The 17921-nt window shown below is 39.1% G+C and overlaps 1 protein-coding gene across 1 annotated transcript in view; it reads left to right on the top strand.

Annotated features, from left to right (window-relative positions):
* The window catches only part of CPE (carboxypeptidase E), a gene marked incomplete at both ends in the record, with an annotated part of 89288 nt that overhangs the window by 66876 nt on the left and 4491 nt on the right, over window positions 1–17921 (top strand). The window contains 5 exons of the mRNA XM_084232811.1: window positions 255–451; window positions 2505–2672; window positions 7569–7686; window positions 9028–9210; window positions 12152–12291. Coding sequence (XP_084088937.1) covers window positions 255–451; window positions 2505–2672; window positions 7569–7686; window positions 9028–9210; window positions 12152–12291 — 806 coding nt within the window. The remainder of the gene's footprint in view (window positions 1–254; window positions 452–2504; window positions 2673–7568; window positions 7687–9027; window positions 9211–12151; window positions 12292–17921) is intronic.

Genomic DNA, 17921 nt, shown 5'->3' with positions numbered 1-17921 from the left:
TATGAATGGCCGGGGGCAGGTACATTTTAGTCAATAGCAAGTGGGTAATTAGGGAGAGAGACAGGGAAATAGAAGGGGCATTTAGAGTGTTTTGATGATTAAGGCAGATTATCTTAGATATCACCTCTGGAAGGAAAAGAAGCCGTCAACTATGGGTAATTAATTAGAAGATGCACAATCTATTTGACACTACCTCATTTGCCTTCTCTCTGAAGCTAGAAAAGTCTCCACACTCTCTCTTTGGGATTTTCCAGGTGAGCCGGAATTTAAATACATCGGGAACATGCATGGCAATGAGGCTGTTGGCCGGGAACTGCTCATTTTCTTGGCCCAGTATCTGTGCAACGAATACCAAAAGGGGAACGAGACAATTGTCAAGCTGATCCACAACACCCGGATCCACATCATGCCCTCCCTGAACCCGGATGGCTTCGAGAAGGCTGCATCTCAGGTGCGTGGAGCACTTTCTCCATTTGGTGTGTTTGCACATTTTTTGTGTGTGTTTGCTCATTTATAAGTAGTGCACTCACATGAATTTTACAGACAGGTCAGGGGAAAATATGAGTGATGTTCAACTCGATGGTAAGAAAAAAGTTCAAAAGGTAAGGGCGAGTTTCTTCAGCAGAGATTACATGTGAGAACTTTTGTTAATAATTCAATTTTTAATTGAATTAATTAAATGAATGTTAATTTATTTTAATGAATGTTTTTGTGGTTAAACAAATCATATTCATTCATCCACATTTATGAACAGGTCCATTTCGTTCTGAAAATCTATAACTATGAAAAATTATCTACTGCCATGTATTGAGGAGGATTTAATGCTTTTCCAGCCGCTGAATGAGGTGATGTCATAGCGCCCTCTACTGGGACTAAGGAAGTTTTTATTTTTTGCCTGATAAATGGTTTCACTGATGTTTAAGCCTTGTCATGCGTGATGAATAAAATTAAAAACAAAACCCAAAAAACCCAACCCTCCTACCTCTAAACTAAAATTAATTTTTTACTTTTTTATGAGGCAAAATAGATTCACAACACTGTATGATTTAGGCCACCACGTCACACCCACCATCAAAGCACCCAGTCTTTTACCTTAGACCATTGGTCTCCCCGCTCACTTTCTTCCCACCCCAACATCCCCTCCCCTAGTAGGCTCAAACTTGAAGTCATAATTTCTAGGGTTTTTTGTAAACTAAATTTAATACATTTTAGCTGCTAGAGAAGTTGGACAGTAGTGTCATTTTAAGCAAAGATATATGGTACATCTCTTCTTGTTTGGGGTGGAGGGCATTGTTGCTGTGTTGTACAGTTTGAAATAATTTTCTTATTTTATGGGAATACATTAAAGTATATGCCTATATACTTTAAAAAGTCCATTTTTACCTTAAAAATAAAAGATCTAATTACCAGGTGGTTTGACAGTGTAAGAAACAGTGAATTTCTGTAAATAAGTCTAATTTGATCTTCAGTTATGAGAGAAAAAACACTAGTACTGGAATTATTTAATTTTAAAGATGATATTTATATTTGCAACATAGATCGGACAAAAGATTATCATGCTATTTTCTGTCGTAGACTTTTTGACTGTAATTTAAGTTAAAAAAATTTTTTTACTCATGTAGTAGTGGCTTACTACATTGTATATGATTCAGAGGTATAGCATCAGTTCTCTTCAGGTGTGTCACCACCCCACACCCACCACCAAGGTACCCATAGTACTCCACCACAGTCCACCATGTCCCTACCCCGTGTTCTCCATCCTAGCCTCCCCCTCTAGATGCCTCCATTTTAGTATTCAACAGTCATATACCTCATAATTTAAGGTTCTTGCGCTGTCATAACCTCAAAAATATGGGATTTATCTATATGTCAAAAATTTGATGTTATTTAATAGTCAAGAAAATCTTCATTATGGAATAATAGCTGAGTATCTTGGAAATTTGTTAAATTACCCTTTGTGAAATGAAGGGTTTAAAATTCAACAGAATTTCCTCAACTTGAAAAGCTCTAGAACTTTTCTTATAGTGCTTATGTTTTTTATGAAGACTATAAGGATATGTATATATACATTATATATATTACCATGATTCATGCTAAGCTCATTTGCAGTTTCTAATTGTTTTTTAGTGATTTGTTCTGGATATATAAAAAATGGATTACTGTGATTTACAGAGGCAATGGATATTTTAATAGTGACTTGCTTTGAAACACATTATCTATGACTACTTAATATACATGGACTTTTTAGTCATTTGATGACAAGTATCTTTTAAATATTATTAACATTTAAAATACTACTCTTTGAAAATATATTTTTTAATATCTATTAAAAATATCTAACTACTTCATGCTTATTTCAGTAAAATAGTGAAAATACCATTATGGGAGGTTATTGTTAAAATAAGTAATCTCAATAAATGATCTTAAAAATCATTAATGAAAATCTTAAGTAGTTAACACAACAATCATGAATAACTGATGATTTTTCTCTTTGATTTGTTTAGCCTGGCGAGCTGAAGGACTGGTTTGTGGGTCGAAGCAATGCCCAGGGAATAGACCTGAATCGGAACTTCCCTGATCTGGATAGGATCGTTTATGTTAATGAGAAAGAAGGTGGACCAAATAATCATCTGTTGAAAAACCTGAAGAAAATTGTGGACCAAAACACAAAGGTAGAGAACACATGTAATTTTCTTGGGTTCTGTCCTCTAGCCTATGGAATTAAGTTCTAATATTGTCATCACAGTGGCGGTCATAGACGGCAAGGATTGTGTGGGATCCATAACTGTGGCTGTACAAGTCCAGGCTGAAAAGGCTGGAGCCTTAAAGTTAGTCCTGTTCCCTAGAACAGGGCAGGTACATTGGGGAGTGAGTTAGAAGTTGGGGATGAGGAAAGAACCCAGCTGTGGGTGTCTCAGTCTTCACAAGGACTTTCCCAAGGCCCTTGTCAGCATGTCTGATCTGCTTCTCCTACAGCACTTCCCAAAGTTGATCTTTTTTTCTTCTTTTCCAGTATTTTCTCCTCCCTTGCTTTGTAGAACTCCACTTTCTCCTACCTCTTCTCCTGCCTTTCAAATCTCTGCTAAGTTTCTTTCCCTGCTTCTCCTGCCCTGCCTTAAATGTTCACCTTTAGGATCCCCTGTGAAACCCTATCTCTTTCCCTAGGTTTCCATCCTGACCTGTGCCTTCAATGCCATTTATTATATGAGGTCTTCCAGGTTCACATCTTCAACTCCAGATTTTCTTTTCTGTATCTCCCTTTCTCATTTTCCTTGGTTGTTGAGTCCCTTTATCTGGGCACCCAGGATCCGAAGCTTACCATGACCAAGACTAGGTAGTCTCCCTAAAACAACATTCATTAACCCCATCATTAAAGCCTTGCTTTTTCTTTGTCACCACTCGCCAGTGATTAGTTATTGAATCTCAGTGATTTGACCTCCTTAGCTTAGCTCCAGTCTTTATCTCTCCTGCAAAGTAATTTTACTGCTTTAGTTCAGTCCCCTTATCAGCCTCTGCCAATATACAATGGTTCCTGATTCTTGTTTTGTTGTTAGCTTCTCCCAACTCTATTCAGTCTTCTCAAATTCCTCCAGAGTAACCTTTGCACACAAATTATTGCTCTTTTGCTTTCCTTAGTTCAAGACCTGACTCCCTACTTGCCATGTCAGTGTTGGAAAGTTATTTTAATCACAGTCTACTTCCATTTCTTCATCTGCGATTTGGAGGTGACAATAGTGTTCACCTCAGAGGGGGATTCTAGAGATTGAACGAATTGATGGACATGAAGTATTTGAGGTCAGGACCTTGAACTCTTACTGTCATTTCAGCATGATTTTCAGTACTCTCTGTTTTGTACCCCCAGTTGGGTGGACACGTTTACACATCCACTAGACATTTGGTATTCTTTCAGACCAATATTGTCTGAACATTGTTTTCAATTACTTGGAGGGGAAGAGAAGCCCATCATGAAGGAAGGGTGGAGAAGAGCTCTTTTGGCAGCTCTCAGTTCCTCCTCTATTGTTCCAGAAATTTCCAGCTGGACTTATCAACGACTTCTAATACTGTTCCTAAGTGAGAACTTGGAAAGTACAATTTCCTCATTTTATTATAGTTCCAGGGTCATTCAAGTTTCCCTTGGCCTCTGTCAGCTGCTGGCTGGCCCATACCTTGTTCTGACTGTGATATCCCTTGTTCTCTAATCTACCAACTATGAAAATGGAATAAATATGGCTTTCATATATTTAAAAAACCAAAGGCAAATACTTATAGAATGTACTATTAGCTGGTCTCTAATAGAGGCTTTTAAATTTCCAAGTTAGTTTATATTTGCTATGCTGGGAAGTAGGGGTTAAAAGTGCAGATTCTCATGGGTGCTGACTGGGGAGGTACGGGGTATGTGTGCTCAGAATGTAGATGATGGAGAGGAGCTACATTTTACCATGTCTTCCCCGTGTTTTCCTTGCTCTTCCAAACCTCTCTGAAGAAAAACTCTCCTGATCTTCCAAAATTTTCTTTTTTTCAAAAAAGATTTATTTTTATTTATGTATACAGAACTGGGGTATAGGCCAGAGGTGCAGGGGGTGAGAGGATTCACCAGAGACAGAGTGGGGAGCAGATCATACAGATCTACTGAAATACACTGCTGAGGGGAGCAGTGGATGAGACAGGAAAGGTCTGCTGTGCCATGTGGGTTAGCTTCCTGGTGGGGATCTAACTCATGCTGCAGTGGCGCATTCATTTGATAGTGCTGAGACTTTAATCCCTGCGCCATAAGTGAGGCCCCCAAATTTTCTTGCTAAGTCATTTCTCTCATTTTTCTTTAGCCTGGTCACCTATGCTGTTTTCTGGGATCATATAGGAGTCCGCCTAGATTGCTTGCATTAAAATCAATCAAATAGGGCCTCCCCTAGTGGCACAGGTGGTTGAGCGCAGTGCTGTGAAGCTGTCTGCAACTTCTGCAGTGCCCGTTCCATCCCGGCCGGCTGGCGAGGGTCCCACATGGCACAGCAGACCTCTCCTGTCCCACCCGCTGCTCCCCTCAGCAGTGTATTTCGTCAGTCTGCCTGTTCTGTTTCCCACTCTGTCTCCAGTGAATCCTTTCATCCTCCTGCCCATCTGGCCTTTACCACGGTTCTTGTATAAATAAATAAATAAATAGGTAAGTAAGTGAATAAATCTTAAAAAAAATAAAATCAATCAAATAATTGTATTAAGTTTATGCTCACCTTTAATAACTAGAATTGTGACTAAAATGGAATAAATATAACTTTAATATACTTTAAGAGCAAAAGTCATCAAATTATAGAGCATAATGTTTGAGCTACATTTGCAGCCTTTAAATGGAAGCTTTAAGAATAGGTCATAATTGGCTGTAGATAGGGTAACCAAAATTGGCTCGATCTTAGGAATGCTCCAGAAGTCTCTCTATGGATTACTTAAATTTAAGTAATTAAAGTACCCAGGATACTCTCAACTGAGTGATTTCATGTTCCCTAACTTATCTGTGTCTCAGTTTACTCATCTGTAAAATGGGGGAACATACAGTCCCTTATCTCATAGGGTGGGTGTAAGGACTCAGTGGGTTATACAGAACATATTTACTAAGTATTAGCTATCATTTTGTTCAGGTTTGAGAATGATATATCCATACATTGAAATATCTCAGCCATTAAAGTAATAATATAGAAGGGTATTCAGTGACATGGATAAGTGTTTTCTGTTGTCAATTAAAAATACTACAGTACCAAATGGTTGTTAAGTATCCTCTTTAAAAAAATTTAAGTGTTTTGGAAAAATACTGAAAATGATACATAAAAATGATAGCGGTGGGTATCTTTAAAGGGTAAAATTTTGAGTAATGATGATTTTTTCTTTTCTTTATCTTCTCTACATCTTCTATTATGAATGTGTTCCTTTTTAATGAGAATAAGTAAAATAACAAAAACAATACCCTGTTGTTTTTCCACAATTATAAGTCACACTTTTCCACAATTTTAAGTAGTCTCTGAAAAATAGATTAATTTTGGTACATTTTTTGACTGGTTATTTACTTTGTTTTTGTTGAGTCTCATCAGCTCTTTGTAGATTTTTATGATCAGTCCTTTATCATTAGTGTTGTGTGCAAAAATTTTCTCCCAATCGGTGGGGTGTCTCTGTTTTGATTACTGTCTCTTTTGCTATACAGAAGCTCTTTAATTTGATGTAGTCCCAGCTGTTTATCTTTGCCTTCACTATCACTGCTTTGGGTGATGTGTCTTTAAAGACGTTACTGAGGTGTAGAGACATGGACATGTTATTAATGGACCTGATCTTCAGATTCCTCCCTGTGAAATGGAGATGAAAATCTTTACTTATATAATGAGAATGTTATGAAGCTCAATAAAATAGTACATGTGCAGGCTTTTCATAAACTGAACAGAGATATCTAAATACAAGATCTTATTATAACCATCAGACCCTACTGAGGTTCTTGGAAGTTTGAGGCTCTCCCTAGTTGCTGTTAAAAACTCATCAACACTTTTGGGGGGGTGGGTGGAGGGAGGGGAGGGATTGGGGTCAAAATTGGGGGGGGTTGAAATTGTATGGGGAATATAAAAATAAAATTTATTATAAAAAAAAACCTCATCAACATAAAGAAATTAAGGTTTTGGCTCCAAATTAATTCTTTGGTATAAATTTCTTTCATCCTTTGTTTTTCTTCCAAGATACCAGGGACTATGAATCATTCAAAAGACAACATGAATTCCTGAAACTTTTGTCTTTGTTTTACAATTTGAGATGATCATCCCAAAGAAAACTGATGTTTTAAAGTAAACTCTGAAAGGGACCCAATATTTTTTTTTTTAGAGGGATAATGTTTGAATCCGGGAATTAGAAAAATAGCAAGCAAACATTGGAAATAAAATCTACCACGTTTCTAGAGTTGAATCATCACAGACAAAAGAACGCTGCTCAGCAGTTCAAGTCTTTTCTTCTCTCCTTGTCTTATCCTCAGCCATTATTTTTTTTTAAAGAATTATTTATTTATACAAGAACTGGGGTACAGGCCAACGGCACAGGAGGGTGAGAGAATTCACCAGAGACAGAGTGGGGAGCAGAACAAGCAGACGGACCAAAAACACTACTGAGGGGAGCAGTGGGCAAGACAGGAGAGGTCTGCCGCACCATGTGGGTATCTCCGTGGCCAGCTGGGAATTGAACCCATGCTGCAGAGGCTGTGGATATCTTCACAGCGCTGCGCTCAACCAGCTGAGCCACCGGGGAGGCCCATCCTCAGCCATTATAAACAAACATCCCCAAATTTGTAAGTGATGTGTATGCTGGTTTTCAAGTTACAAAGAGAGAAGAGGCTGGCGACCCACAAAAGTAGAACTTTAAAGGAAATGTAAGCACTGTTGAAATATCTGAATGAGACAGGAGCCTTTTATTTCCTGTGAGAATCACAAGTTGCTTGAAATATGAACAGCTTTCAGTCATGTTGTTTTTGTTTTTTGCATATCTTTTATATCAACCAATTCCACCAATGAATATCAAATTTATAACCCTTTGGCCTCTCCTTTTTAATACAGCTTGCACCTGAGACTAAGGCTGTCATTCACTGGATCATGGATATCCCGTTCGTGCTGTCTGCCAATCTCCATGGTGGCGACCTGGTGGCCAATTACCCATATGATGAGACACGGACTGGTGCGTATTCTTCCTGCTTCTCTCACTAGTTGCATCTGGAAAAGACTTTCGAGGGCTTGTAGGATGATTTCTGTAACATTAAAGAAACTGGCAATGAAGTGATTTTGCCTATAGAGATTTTGCCTATAGAGATTTTGCCTATAGAGATACCTAAGCTTCACAGGATCATCTACCTAACTATTTCATGGGGCACAGGCATATTTTTGGCAGGAAAAGCCTGTAACTTAAAAATAAAAAGTTTAGGTGAGAGAACTATGAACTTGAAAGAATATTTAGACAAAGGTTATGACAGAAGTCATAAAGGTGTCACTCCTGGCCTATGTGGAAAGGAGAGAATGAAATCTGTGTAGATTTGTGTAGAAGAGGGCTTAAAATGGAGGCCTCTTCTTAGTGCTTAATCAGGATCCATGTGGGTCTCTCTCTGCATGAGGTTAATTGTGCTCTCACGTCTTTGTATTTGGAACTATTTCCAGTGGTGCTCGGAGGTGCTTTGGTTTTCTTTAACTACTTTTAGTTATACTTTAGGCATAGCATCTGTAGCCAGATAGAGAGGTTCAGTTTAATTTTTGTGGTTCCAAATTTTCTGCCTTAGATCAATCCTCAGGGGCTTTTGAGGAATTTGTAAACATGGAGTGATGATTTTAGATACTGAAAACTTTGAGTTTTGAAGAAAGTCTTTGGCAAAACATCATTAAACTTTCAAGATTTTTGTGGTTCATCAATAGCTGAGAAATTTAATAACCTGTCAACTATCTGAATAAGGATACAGTGTCTCAAAATATGAAACATTTCTTTCCATATTAAACATAGGGGATTTTTTTTTAAACTTTTTTTTTTTGTGGTTTCTAATTCATAAGTAGAATGTCCCTTTTACCCAGTTTCCTATTTATTCTATTAGGAATGGAAGGCATATAACCTGAAAACTAAGTGTAACTGTTGAGTACTTAAACTTTGGCTCCATTCCCATAGAGATGTAACTTAAAAAAGGCATCATAGCAGGGATTTAGAAAACCTAAATAAGAGATCAGGAAAATGACTAATCAATGCAAAGTAATCAAAATCAACAAGCAACTATAAACCAGAGACACTCTGAGGGGGTGCGGGGGCTGGAAGAGGAAGAACTAGAGTCAAAATAAGGGGGGGTGCAATTGCATGGGGAATATAACCAAAATGAAAATGCATGCATTGTACAAAGATGAAAAATGCTGTAAGAATTATATAAAATAAAATATTTAAAAAAAAAAAGGCATCAGCAAGAGGTCCACAGCAAGTCACTCTCCGGAAGCATGCAGTGCTTCTTGAGTTATGTCAGTTTCTTCAAACTTGTGGCTTTGTTTTTAGGTACTGCACATGAGTATAGCTCCTGCCCAGATGATGCCATCTTCCAGAGCCTGGCTAGGGCTTACTCCTCTTTCAACGCCCCCATGTCAGACCCCAATCGGCCACCGTGTCGCAAGAATGATGATGATAGCAGCTTTGTAGATGGAACGACCAATGGTGCAGCCTGGTACAGCGTGCCTGGTGGTGAGGTCCCACTTTGGTCTTTAATTATGTGATAGTAGTTTGCTTGTATTTGAAATTGAGGTGTAGAGAGGGAATGAGATGTGGTGAATCTCCAGTCCTCTTCAGTCATTAAGTCATTAAGTGGTATGCTTTCCTTCGTTTAATTCACTGAACCTATAGTTCATCTATTAAAATGAGTCCATTTTCTGCATGAATGATCTCTATGTATAGTTTTGTTGATTTTTAAAAATCAAGATGCTAATTGAAGAAATCTTGGAAGTGAACTAGCACAGCCATTGGGAAAATACTAATTGAATGTTTTCACTATCCTCCTTTTCAAACTCTGGCCTTAGGGAATAAGATAGCATCTTTATTAGTTAGTAATGCTTTGACAAATAACTGTAGAAGGCAGGCTTTGACCTTTTGCTTATCTTGGTCCACACACCATTTTGCATTTCTTGAATGCTAGAATAACAATGGCAGGCAGAGCCTGAGGAGGCATCTTCACCAAGATTATGTAGCTCTCCTGGCTCTTTGCTCTCACAAGAACTTCCCAGAGCTCTATTTTTTTTATGGTTACCTGTACCTATAAGAGTGGTATAATATTCACCTCCTGAGATTGAAAAGTGAAATGTAAGATATTGATATTTTTCCCCTGTCTTTGTCTATGAATAATTTTCTGTGGTCCCCCTGGAAATGAAAAAAGAGAATTAGGGCAGTAGGATCAGTAGCTAATCATGGGTTTTATATGCTTTTTGGGGGGTTAAATTTGGTTAAAGTATTCTCAAAGACTACTTTGAGAAAAGTATTCTTCCTGAGGTACGTTTATTGTTTTAACTTATATTTTGCATCAAATCAGATTTAGCCCCAACAGCTTGTAAAATAATGTCTATGTCATACTTGTATTTACACAATGTCAAACAGATCACACAGGAAGTAATTTTATACTTCACTTTTTATAAAGCGTTAGTATTCCCTTGGGATTACCAGCACATTGTAGAATACCAAATACTCTAAGGTAGTAATAATAATAATATTAATCTGGGTCAATGATTTGTCTCACAATAATCAAGCAAAGAAAACTTTCACTTTCGTTAATTCTCTACCTACTAAATAAAGTCAGTATCTTAGGTCAGACTTTCTAGAAGAGGTGAGGACTCAGATGCTCAGTTTGTTGAGGGGGTGCTTTTTAGGGAAAACCTGTGTGGAATGAAAGCAGCAGGGTCAGTATGGGGATGGAGCTGAGCAAGGATGTGGCTCAGGGGAGGTCTAGCCTTTCTTAGCCTGAGCCATTGAGATGAGGCTTCAAGCCTTAATCACAGGCCTGTAGAATTGTCCTATTCTGAGGCAAGGGGACAAACTCTTGGTGGCGCTTATCAATTAGTTATTGTTATGGGCTGCTGTGGAGGGGTTTGGTCTGGAGATGATGGGTGGGTATAACCTCCCAAGTGACTTGCTCCTATCAGCATTCCGCCAGAAAACAGAAGCAGCTGTGAGCTCTTGTTAGCCAACACTTAACCAAAATTTGGGGATGGGGTTACTGCCCTCAGAAAAGCATTTGGGGGTGGGGGTGGGACAGCAACAGCATCCATTATTAATTTGAATCCGGTTCAAATTAAAGATGTTCTGGATGCAGAATCATATTTTTGGTGAAGATTGGTTTTAATTTTCAAAATATTTTCATTTTATTTATTTTAATGAAGTGCTGTTGTTTTACATCCTTGTTAAAATTCTAATCCTATTAGGATTTCTCCCCTCAGGTTGGTTACCGTAGCTGCCTTGCCACTTTGGTGAAATTTTAAATATTACCATTTGGTTTTATACACAGTGGATACCGAGTGACCATTGAATTCATACTGGGTCTTTTTTAAAGACTATTAAAATCTATTCAGCCACTTTGTACCTTTTGATTGGAGAATTGAATCATGTATATTTAAGTCATTATTGATAGTTAAGGATTTACTAATGCCGGATTAATTATTGTTTTCTGTTTCATAATTTTTTCTTCCTTTCCTCCTCTCTTGCTCTTTTCCTTTGTGAGTGGAGGATTTTCTATGGTGGGGTGCTTTGATTCACTTTAAGTCTTTGAATCCACATTGCTTTGTGGCTACCATGAGGTTTATATAAAATATCTTATCCACCCCACAGCCCACTTTAAGCTGATCACAAGCTAACTTTGATAGCTGATCACAAGCTAACTTTGATCACAAGCTAACTTTGATAGCCACTCTTGCCCCACTTTTTGATTTCACAATTCATATTTTTTTCATATTGTGTATCCATCAATACATTTTTGTAGCCATTATATTTCTTAATGTTTTTGTTTGAATAACCTTTATGCAAGTAGTAAGTGACTTACACACCACCATATTACAGCATGAAAGTATTCTGAGCCTGGCTATATACTTACCTTTGCAATGTAAAGCTGTGCCACTTTAGGACAGCAAAGGCTCAGGTTAAGTGATACAGTTCCTCTTACCTCTTCAAGGTGTCCAATCCTGGATTTTTTTCCTCTAGTGCTGTGGTGGAGCCTCTCCACTGGACTCATGGACTTCCACAAAGGTCTTCTTTTCGTCTTAATTGTCATAATTGTGCCCTTTGTGGAGAAAGATGTGGAAACTCCTATTTCACCACTTTGACGACATCACTCCTGTTTCTTCTTTGAGGCTTTTCCAGCCATGTGGACTGTAGCTGACACCCACATTAGCACCCCGCAGCAGCCGTGCATTAAGTCATATGATTGCTTAAGACCCTTGGGAGTTTGCACTGTTGAAGTAATACCAGTCTCCTAAGTATGTTGTTCTATTGCTAACAGTAGGTGATTTCTTTTGTGGAACCCATAGGCTTCCCAAAATGCACTGGTTGGTGGATCTTTTATTTAGCTGTCCATTCAGCATAATGGCCTATACAGAATTTTGGTTGCCACATGCATATTTTAACTTTCCATTTGGTGTTTTGGCAGGAATGCAAGACTTCAATTACCTCAGCAGCAATTGTTTTGAGATCACCGTGGAGCTTAGCTGTGAAAAGTTTCCACCTGAGGAGTCTCTGAAGAGCTACTGGGAGGATAACAAAAACTCCCTTGTTAGTTACCTTGAGCAGGTAAATACAATCTCCTGTATTAAATGAGAGATTCATGAACATTTAAGCCTGGTGTACAGTAGTCTCCTGAGAGGAGTCCAGTCCAGGGGAATCCATGTGACCCAGGGTGAAGACGCTGCATTTGGAAAATGTGTCAGCTGTGGTTAAAATAGGCTTTCGTTTGTCATGAGGTTTGTGATTCATGAATATTCACTGAGAGCTGATTAAATTGGAGATTTGTGTAGAAGTCCGATGAAGCCTGTTTTTATTTCTAGAACTCTAAGGGCAGTTCTGGGACCCTCCTCTGTCCTGGTTACCATGGGGATGTCAAGTGTCTCAGGCAGATCAGGGCTGGTGGAAGCTAAGCAAAGGAGCAAACTCACACAGTTTCAGAAGGTGTGCACTCTGGGGTCATGGAGGTATAGGGTTGGCTCCTGAGTGTGTTTTCTTAAATTTTGTGCCCCACACGCCTCATTAGTCTCACCCTAGGCTCAGCTGGACCGAGGTGATAATAATCACGGCAAACACTTTTTGGGCATTTCCTGTTTCCCAGGTACTATTCCCAAGTACATGTAATAATTGATGCATTTAATTCTTAGAATAACCCTATGAGGGAAGTTATTCCTTCTCCACTTTCCCCTCTTCTCTCTCACCCATCTCTTTCCCTCCTCAGTCTCTCTCCTTTTCCTCCTTTATCATCATCATCGAACTATAAGTGGAGAATCAGAAACGAAAAATTGCATAACGTCACTCATCCAGAATTTGCATCCAGTTGTCTAGTCCCAGAGTCACCATGTGATAGGGCCTCTCATGACATAGCCTAGAACATTATCAGGTGGCCATTTCGTGGCCTTTCCAGTGGGGCTTGCGCAGACCCTCATCACCTGTCAGAAAAAAATAACCTTACCTACTCAGACTCATTCCAGGCCTGTCCCCTGCCAGCTCCACTCCTCTGTAGCAAGCAGACATTGGCTGCAGGGGCAGTGGGTAAAAAAGACCTAGTCTCTGTTCCTTGCCTGCAGTGCCTTGACAGCCTTCAAATTCCATTGTGTATGTATTTATGCATATATGAATGTAGTTATGCATATATGCATAAATAATATATAATAAATATATGTACATATTGTAGGGTAAAGAAAATGTCAGGCTTTTCTGCCCTCCTGCCATCAGGATAGATGATGGATCCTTGCGGTCCTGAATGCATGCCTGATGGCAGGCACCTGGAGTAGGGTGTGGGCAGATGTAGATAGGATTCACCTGGGCTGAGACTGGGCTTTTAAGGGTGGCGTCATGAGGACGCCAGGAGAAGCTGAGAGAGAAGCAGAAGCAGAAGCAGAGATCACCAGAGAGCTCAGATAGAGTGAAGACTTGCTGGGGGCTGGGAGGCCTGCTAGCCTCCCAGCCCCCCAACCCCCCAGCCAGCACCCTGCCTGCCATATGCCTGGTGAACCCCAATAAAAAACCTGCAAAACCACTGAGGACTCTGACTCCTCCTTTACCCGGTCTGCATGGGATCAGAAAACCTGCTCAGTGGCCATTCCTGACCCTACAATATGCATATAAATAAATGCCTGTATTTATACATATATAAATACATAAATAAACATGCATACAGGAAACCAATTGTAAGGCAGGAAAGGACACAGGGCAGTTTTCTGATCCAGCAGACATGGTAAAGGAGGAATCCTGGAGCCCTCAGTGGCTTTTGCAGGCTTTTATTGGGATTTACCAAGTACACAGCAGGCAGGGGTGCTGGGGGGCCAGGAGGCTGGCAGGCCTCCCAGCCCCCTGCAAGTCTTCACTCTGTCTGGCTCTCTGGCCTTCTCTCTGCTCCTCTCGTGGTTCTTTATGCTTCTGCTTCTCTTTCAGCTTCTGCTGGCGTCCCCGTGACGCTACCCTTATAAACTCAGTCTCTCAGTCCAGGTGTACACACTTCAGGTGCCCGCCATCAGGCATGCATTCGAGACCACAGGGTTCCCTCATCTGTCCTAATGGTGGGAGGGCAGAAAAGCCTAATACTTTTTACCTCACCCTACACCAATGCACTTAAAAAACTCCAAAATCGAGCTTAAAAATTCCTTTACACGTGTGAGCTATCCAAAGGAGACTATTAAGGAATAGACCCACTGATTAAAAAACACCCATCCTGCAGGAGGTTGTTCAATCAAGGGAGCCTGCTGTATGTTAACATTAAAAGGTGTTTTTAAACAATGAACACTAATGATACTTAGCTGTTTTGATCCTCAGCAACCTTGATGGGAACTATTGTAAAGTCTCCTTTGTATTGGGACAAATCTTCCAAAAGCAGTTAGCCGAAAAATGTATTTTGGGAGTAGAGGAGTTAAGATAGTGATATTGGTGTGTTCTCTGTTTAGACATCAAAGAATATCTCCTTAAAACAATGCTTTTCATTTTATTTGCATATTTTCCCAACAGCATTTATTGAACTGTTTTTGTTTCTCAGGCACCCTGTAAGGCACATGGGCATAGTGACTGCACTCAAGGGACTTTCTTTTATCGGGGTTCAGAAATATAAATTCCCAACTACAAGAGAACACCATAAATGCTAAAATAAAGGTTAACTATGAAGAACAATGACAGTACACAGAACTCCCCAACCCAGTCCTGGGAGTTTGTAGAGTCAGGAAGGACCACTGAGCAGGTTTTCGATGACCCAGCAGACCGGGTAAAGGAGGAGTCAGAGTCCTCAGTGGCTTTTGCAGGCTTTTATTAGGATTTACCGGGTACACAGCAGGCAAGGGTGCTGGGGCGCCGGGAGGCTGGCAGGCCTCCCAGCCCCCAGCAAGTCTTCATTCTATCTGGGCTCTCCGGCCTTCTCTTGCTGTTCTCTTACTTCTCTCTCGGCTTCTCTTTCGGATTCTGCTGGCGTCCCCGTGACGCCGCCCTTAAAAGCCCAGTCTCAGCCCAGGTGAATCCCATCTACCTCTGCCCACACCCTACTCCAGGTGCCCGCCATCAGGCATGCATTCAGGACCGCAAGGATCCATCATCTATCCTCATGGTGGGAGGGCAGAAAAGCCTGACATTTTTCCTTACCCTACAGAGTTCATGAAAGACTTCTTGGAGTTATACTGTAATGTTTACTGTAGTTGTTCCCAATAAGGCATTACTACTCTGATTGACAACTAAATAGCAGGTTTATCTACTGCTTAAATCTTCTTAGTTTGTAACATAAAGGTGCAATACAAAACAATTAATTGTAACATTAATTAGAGTAAATAGTTGGCTAAGGAGGAGTGTTTTATTTAAACACAAAGTGTGCCTTCAGGAGAGAGGAGAGCATTTGTCATATTTATGGTGGCAGTTGGGCATGCATTAATTCATCAGATGGTATAGTGATATCTAGAAACAAGCTGAAAAGAAGTCATGCAGTTCTGTTTTAGGACACTTGGAATGGAACGTTTGGTCTACCCACAGCTCCAGGTGACCTGCTCTGATATGCCAATAATATTATGGTGCCAACTGGAAAAGTGAAGTTAGGCACTTACCTTGAGCCCATCTAGCTTGCCTCACAGGACACTCCGATTTCGGAATCAAAGGCTGACAAAAGATCAGTGATGGCTGCTAGCATTTCTCTGTTGTAATTGTTTTCCTGATAATGAAACAGTATAGTGGTGATTAGTAATTGAGCACCTGGGCCTAAATTCTAAGTAGGACTAGTTTACAATTCATGGAAAATAGGTGGTTAGGAGACCTAATTGTGTAATTGGTTGAGAAGAAATCTCTTGTAGAGTTTTAAGGGGAAGTTTGCAGAAACTGAAATTGTAACATTAATTAGGATATATAAATTGGCTAAGAAGGAGAGTCTCCCACTCAATAGCATTGTAACTGTCTGTTTCTCAAAATTCCCAAAGATTTTTTTGAAGAATCATTCAAGGGTACCTTTCTTAGAATCAACTAGATTCTTGTTAAAAGAGTTTCATGTCTCATCACTGAATCACACTCCCTGCAGGATCTCCATTTCAGTAAATTTTCTGGGTGACCCTTAAGTACATGAAGATTTAAGGGCTACTACTGTAAGTAGTCCTAGCAACAGTGCAGAATTTTCTGGATGCTTTTTTTTTTTTTTTCTTTTTTTGCCTTGGTTGATTGATATGGACTCTGAAGAGAAAACATAACAGGAGGGGCAGGTTAAAAAGTGAGATTAGAACTTTTATGATTCCCTTCAAGAAATCAGATTCAGCAACATCCTGGTTCTCTGAGACTGAAAAGTAAAGAAATGAATATTGATGGGTGTATTTGTGCTTAATACCAGCACACATGAATTGCATGAAGTTATGTGTCAGAGTTTGACATTTTCCAGTGATGAGGAGATTTAAAACTTCATTTCTCTGAGATTTATAATATTGGAAATAGCAGACTATAGCACTTAAAGGAGAGTAAAATACATGTGGGTAAAAACTTTCTCTTTTATGAGTTTTCTAATTTCTTTGAAGAGCCCTCCTGCTAACAATTTAAAATGTGTTTTTCTCTGGTTTTATGCTCGATGCCATCACGATGTGCATCACTCCTCCTTTTCTCCATAATTTTTCTGATCCCCATTGGCATTTCCACCTGTGAATTTCACTCAGAAATCTGACATTTCATGTTTCCAGTGACTGCTTTTTGATCTCTTGCAGTTTTGGTTGGCCAGGCATAGGTAATTCTTGGGGAAAGGTCAAAGATTCACTAAGTCCTCAATCTATTTTTGTTTTTTAAAATGTATGTGCCCTTTGCATTCTACATGTGAATACAATCATCAGTCATTACTACTGACAACATATATAGCTTTTTACCATTTGTAAATTGCTTTGCAGAAAGAATTATTTTTATTGTTCTAGAGGTTCTGCTTTTTAAAAAAATTAGCAAATGCAAAAAGATTTGCTGATAGCCAATGGCATCTCTTTGATGAAACATCTCTGATGACAAAGGCATACATGAGACTCATTCTTCCTTCTGCAGGGAATATTCAAATATCATCAGTTGAAAAGAAAATTCATTTTATGGGGGAGTGAGGAGCAATCTGAGCTTTTGAGAGGCCCAGGGTATATTTTGCTATGTTATCAAATTTAATAAGTTTCCATTTGATAGTCCAGAAGCAGTACTTTCTCAAAGACCTGAAGTGATTCTCTGTCACTTCAAGCACATATTGACTTGGTTGAATCATCATATAAAAATAAAGAGAAAAGCTGTGTTTATAATTTACATTGCAGTAGTCAGTTGTGTGATGACTGCAACTAAATTCAGGGGAATTATTCTCAATAGCAACTCTTCCATTTCCCTTTGAAACCCAACTTTCAGCTTTGATATTTCCTAGGCTTTAATGCCATTTATTTTCAACCAAAATAATAATCCTAATGGATTTATTGCAAAACTAGCCCTGTATATATATTTACATATGTACATACACTATATACTATGTATATAGTGTATATTACATACAGAATATCGTGTGTTATAATACATACTGTATAGAATATATACTGTGTGCTACATAATATACGATATATGCACACAATACAATCTATAATACTATACATAGATCTATATATTATATATACTGTGTATACAATAAATATTAAGTCTTTATGTTCAGCATGAACAAATATTGGAGGAATGTAATATAATATCCTTGTTAGCTAACCGGACAT

This window comes from Talpa europaea, assembly GCF_964194135.1.
Source record: "Talpa europaea genome assembly, chromosome: 4".
NCBI classification, from domain to species: Eukaryota; Metazoa; Chordata; class Mammalia; order Eulipotyphla; family Talpidae; genus Talpa; species Talpa europaea.
The sequence above is the reverse complement of the archived record's forward strand: the minus strand, read 5'-3'. Positions and strand labels throughout refer to the sequence as shown.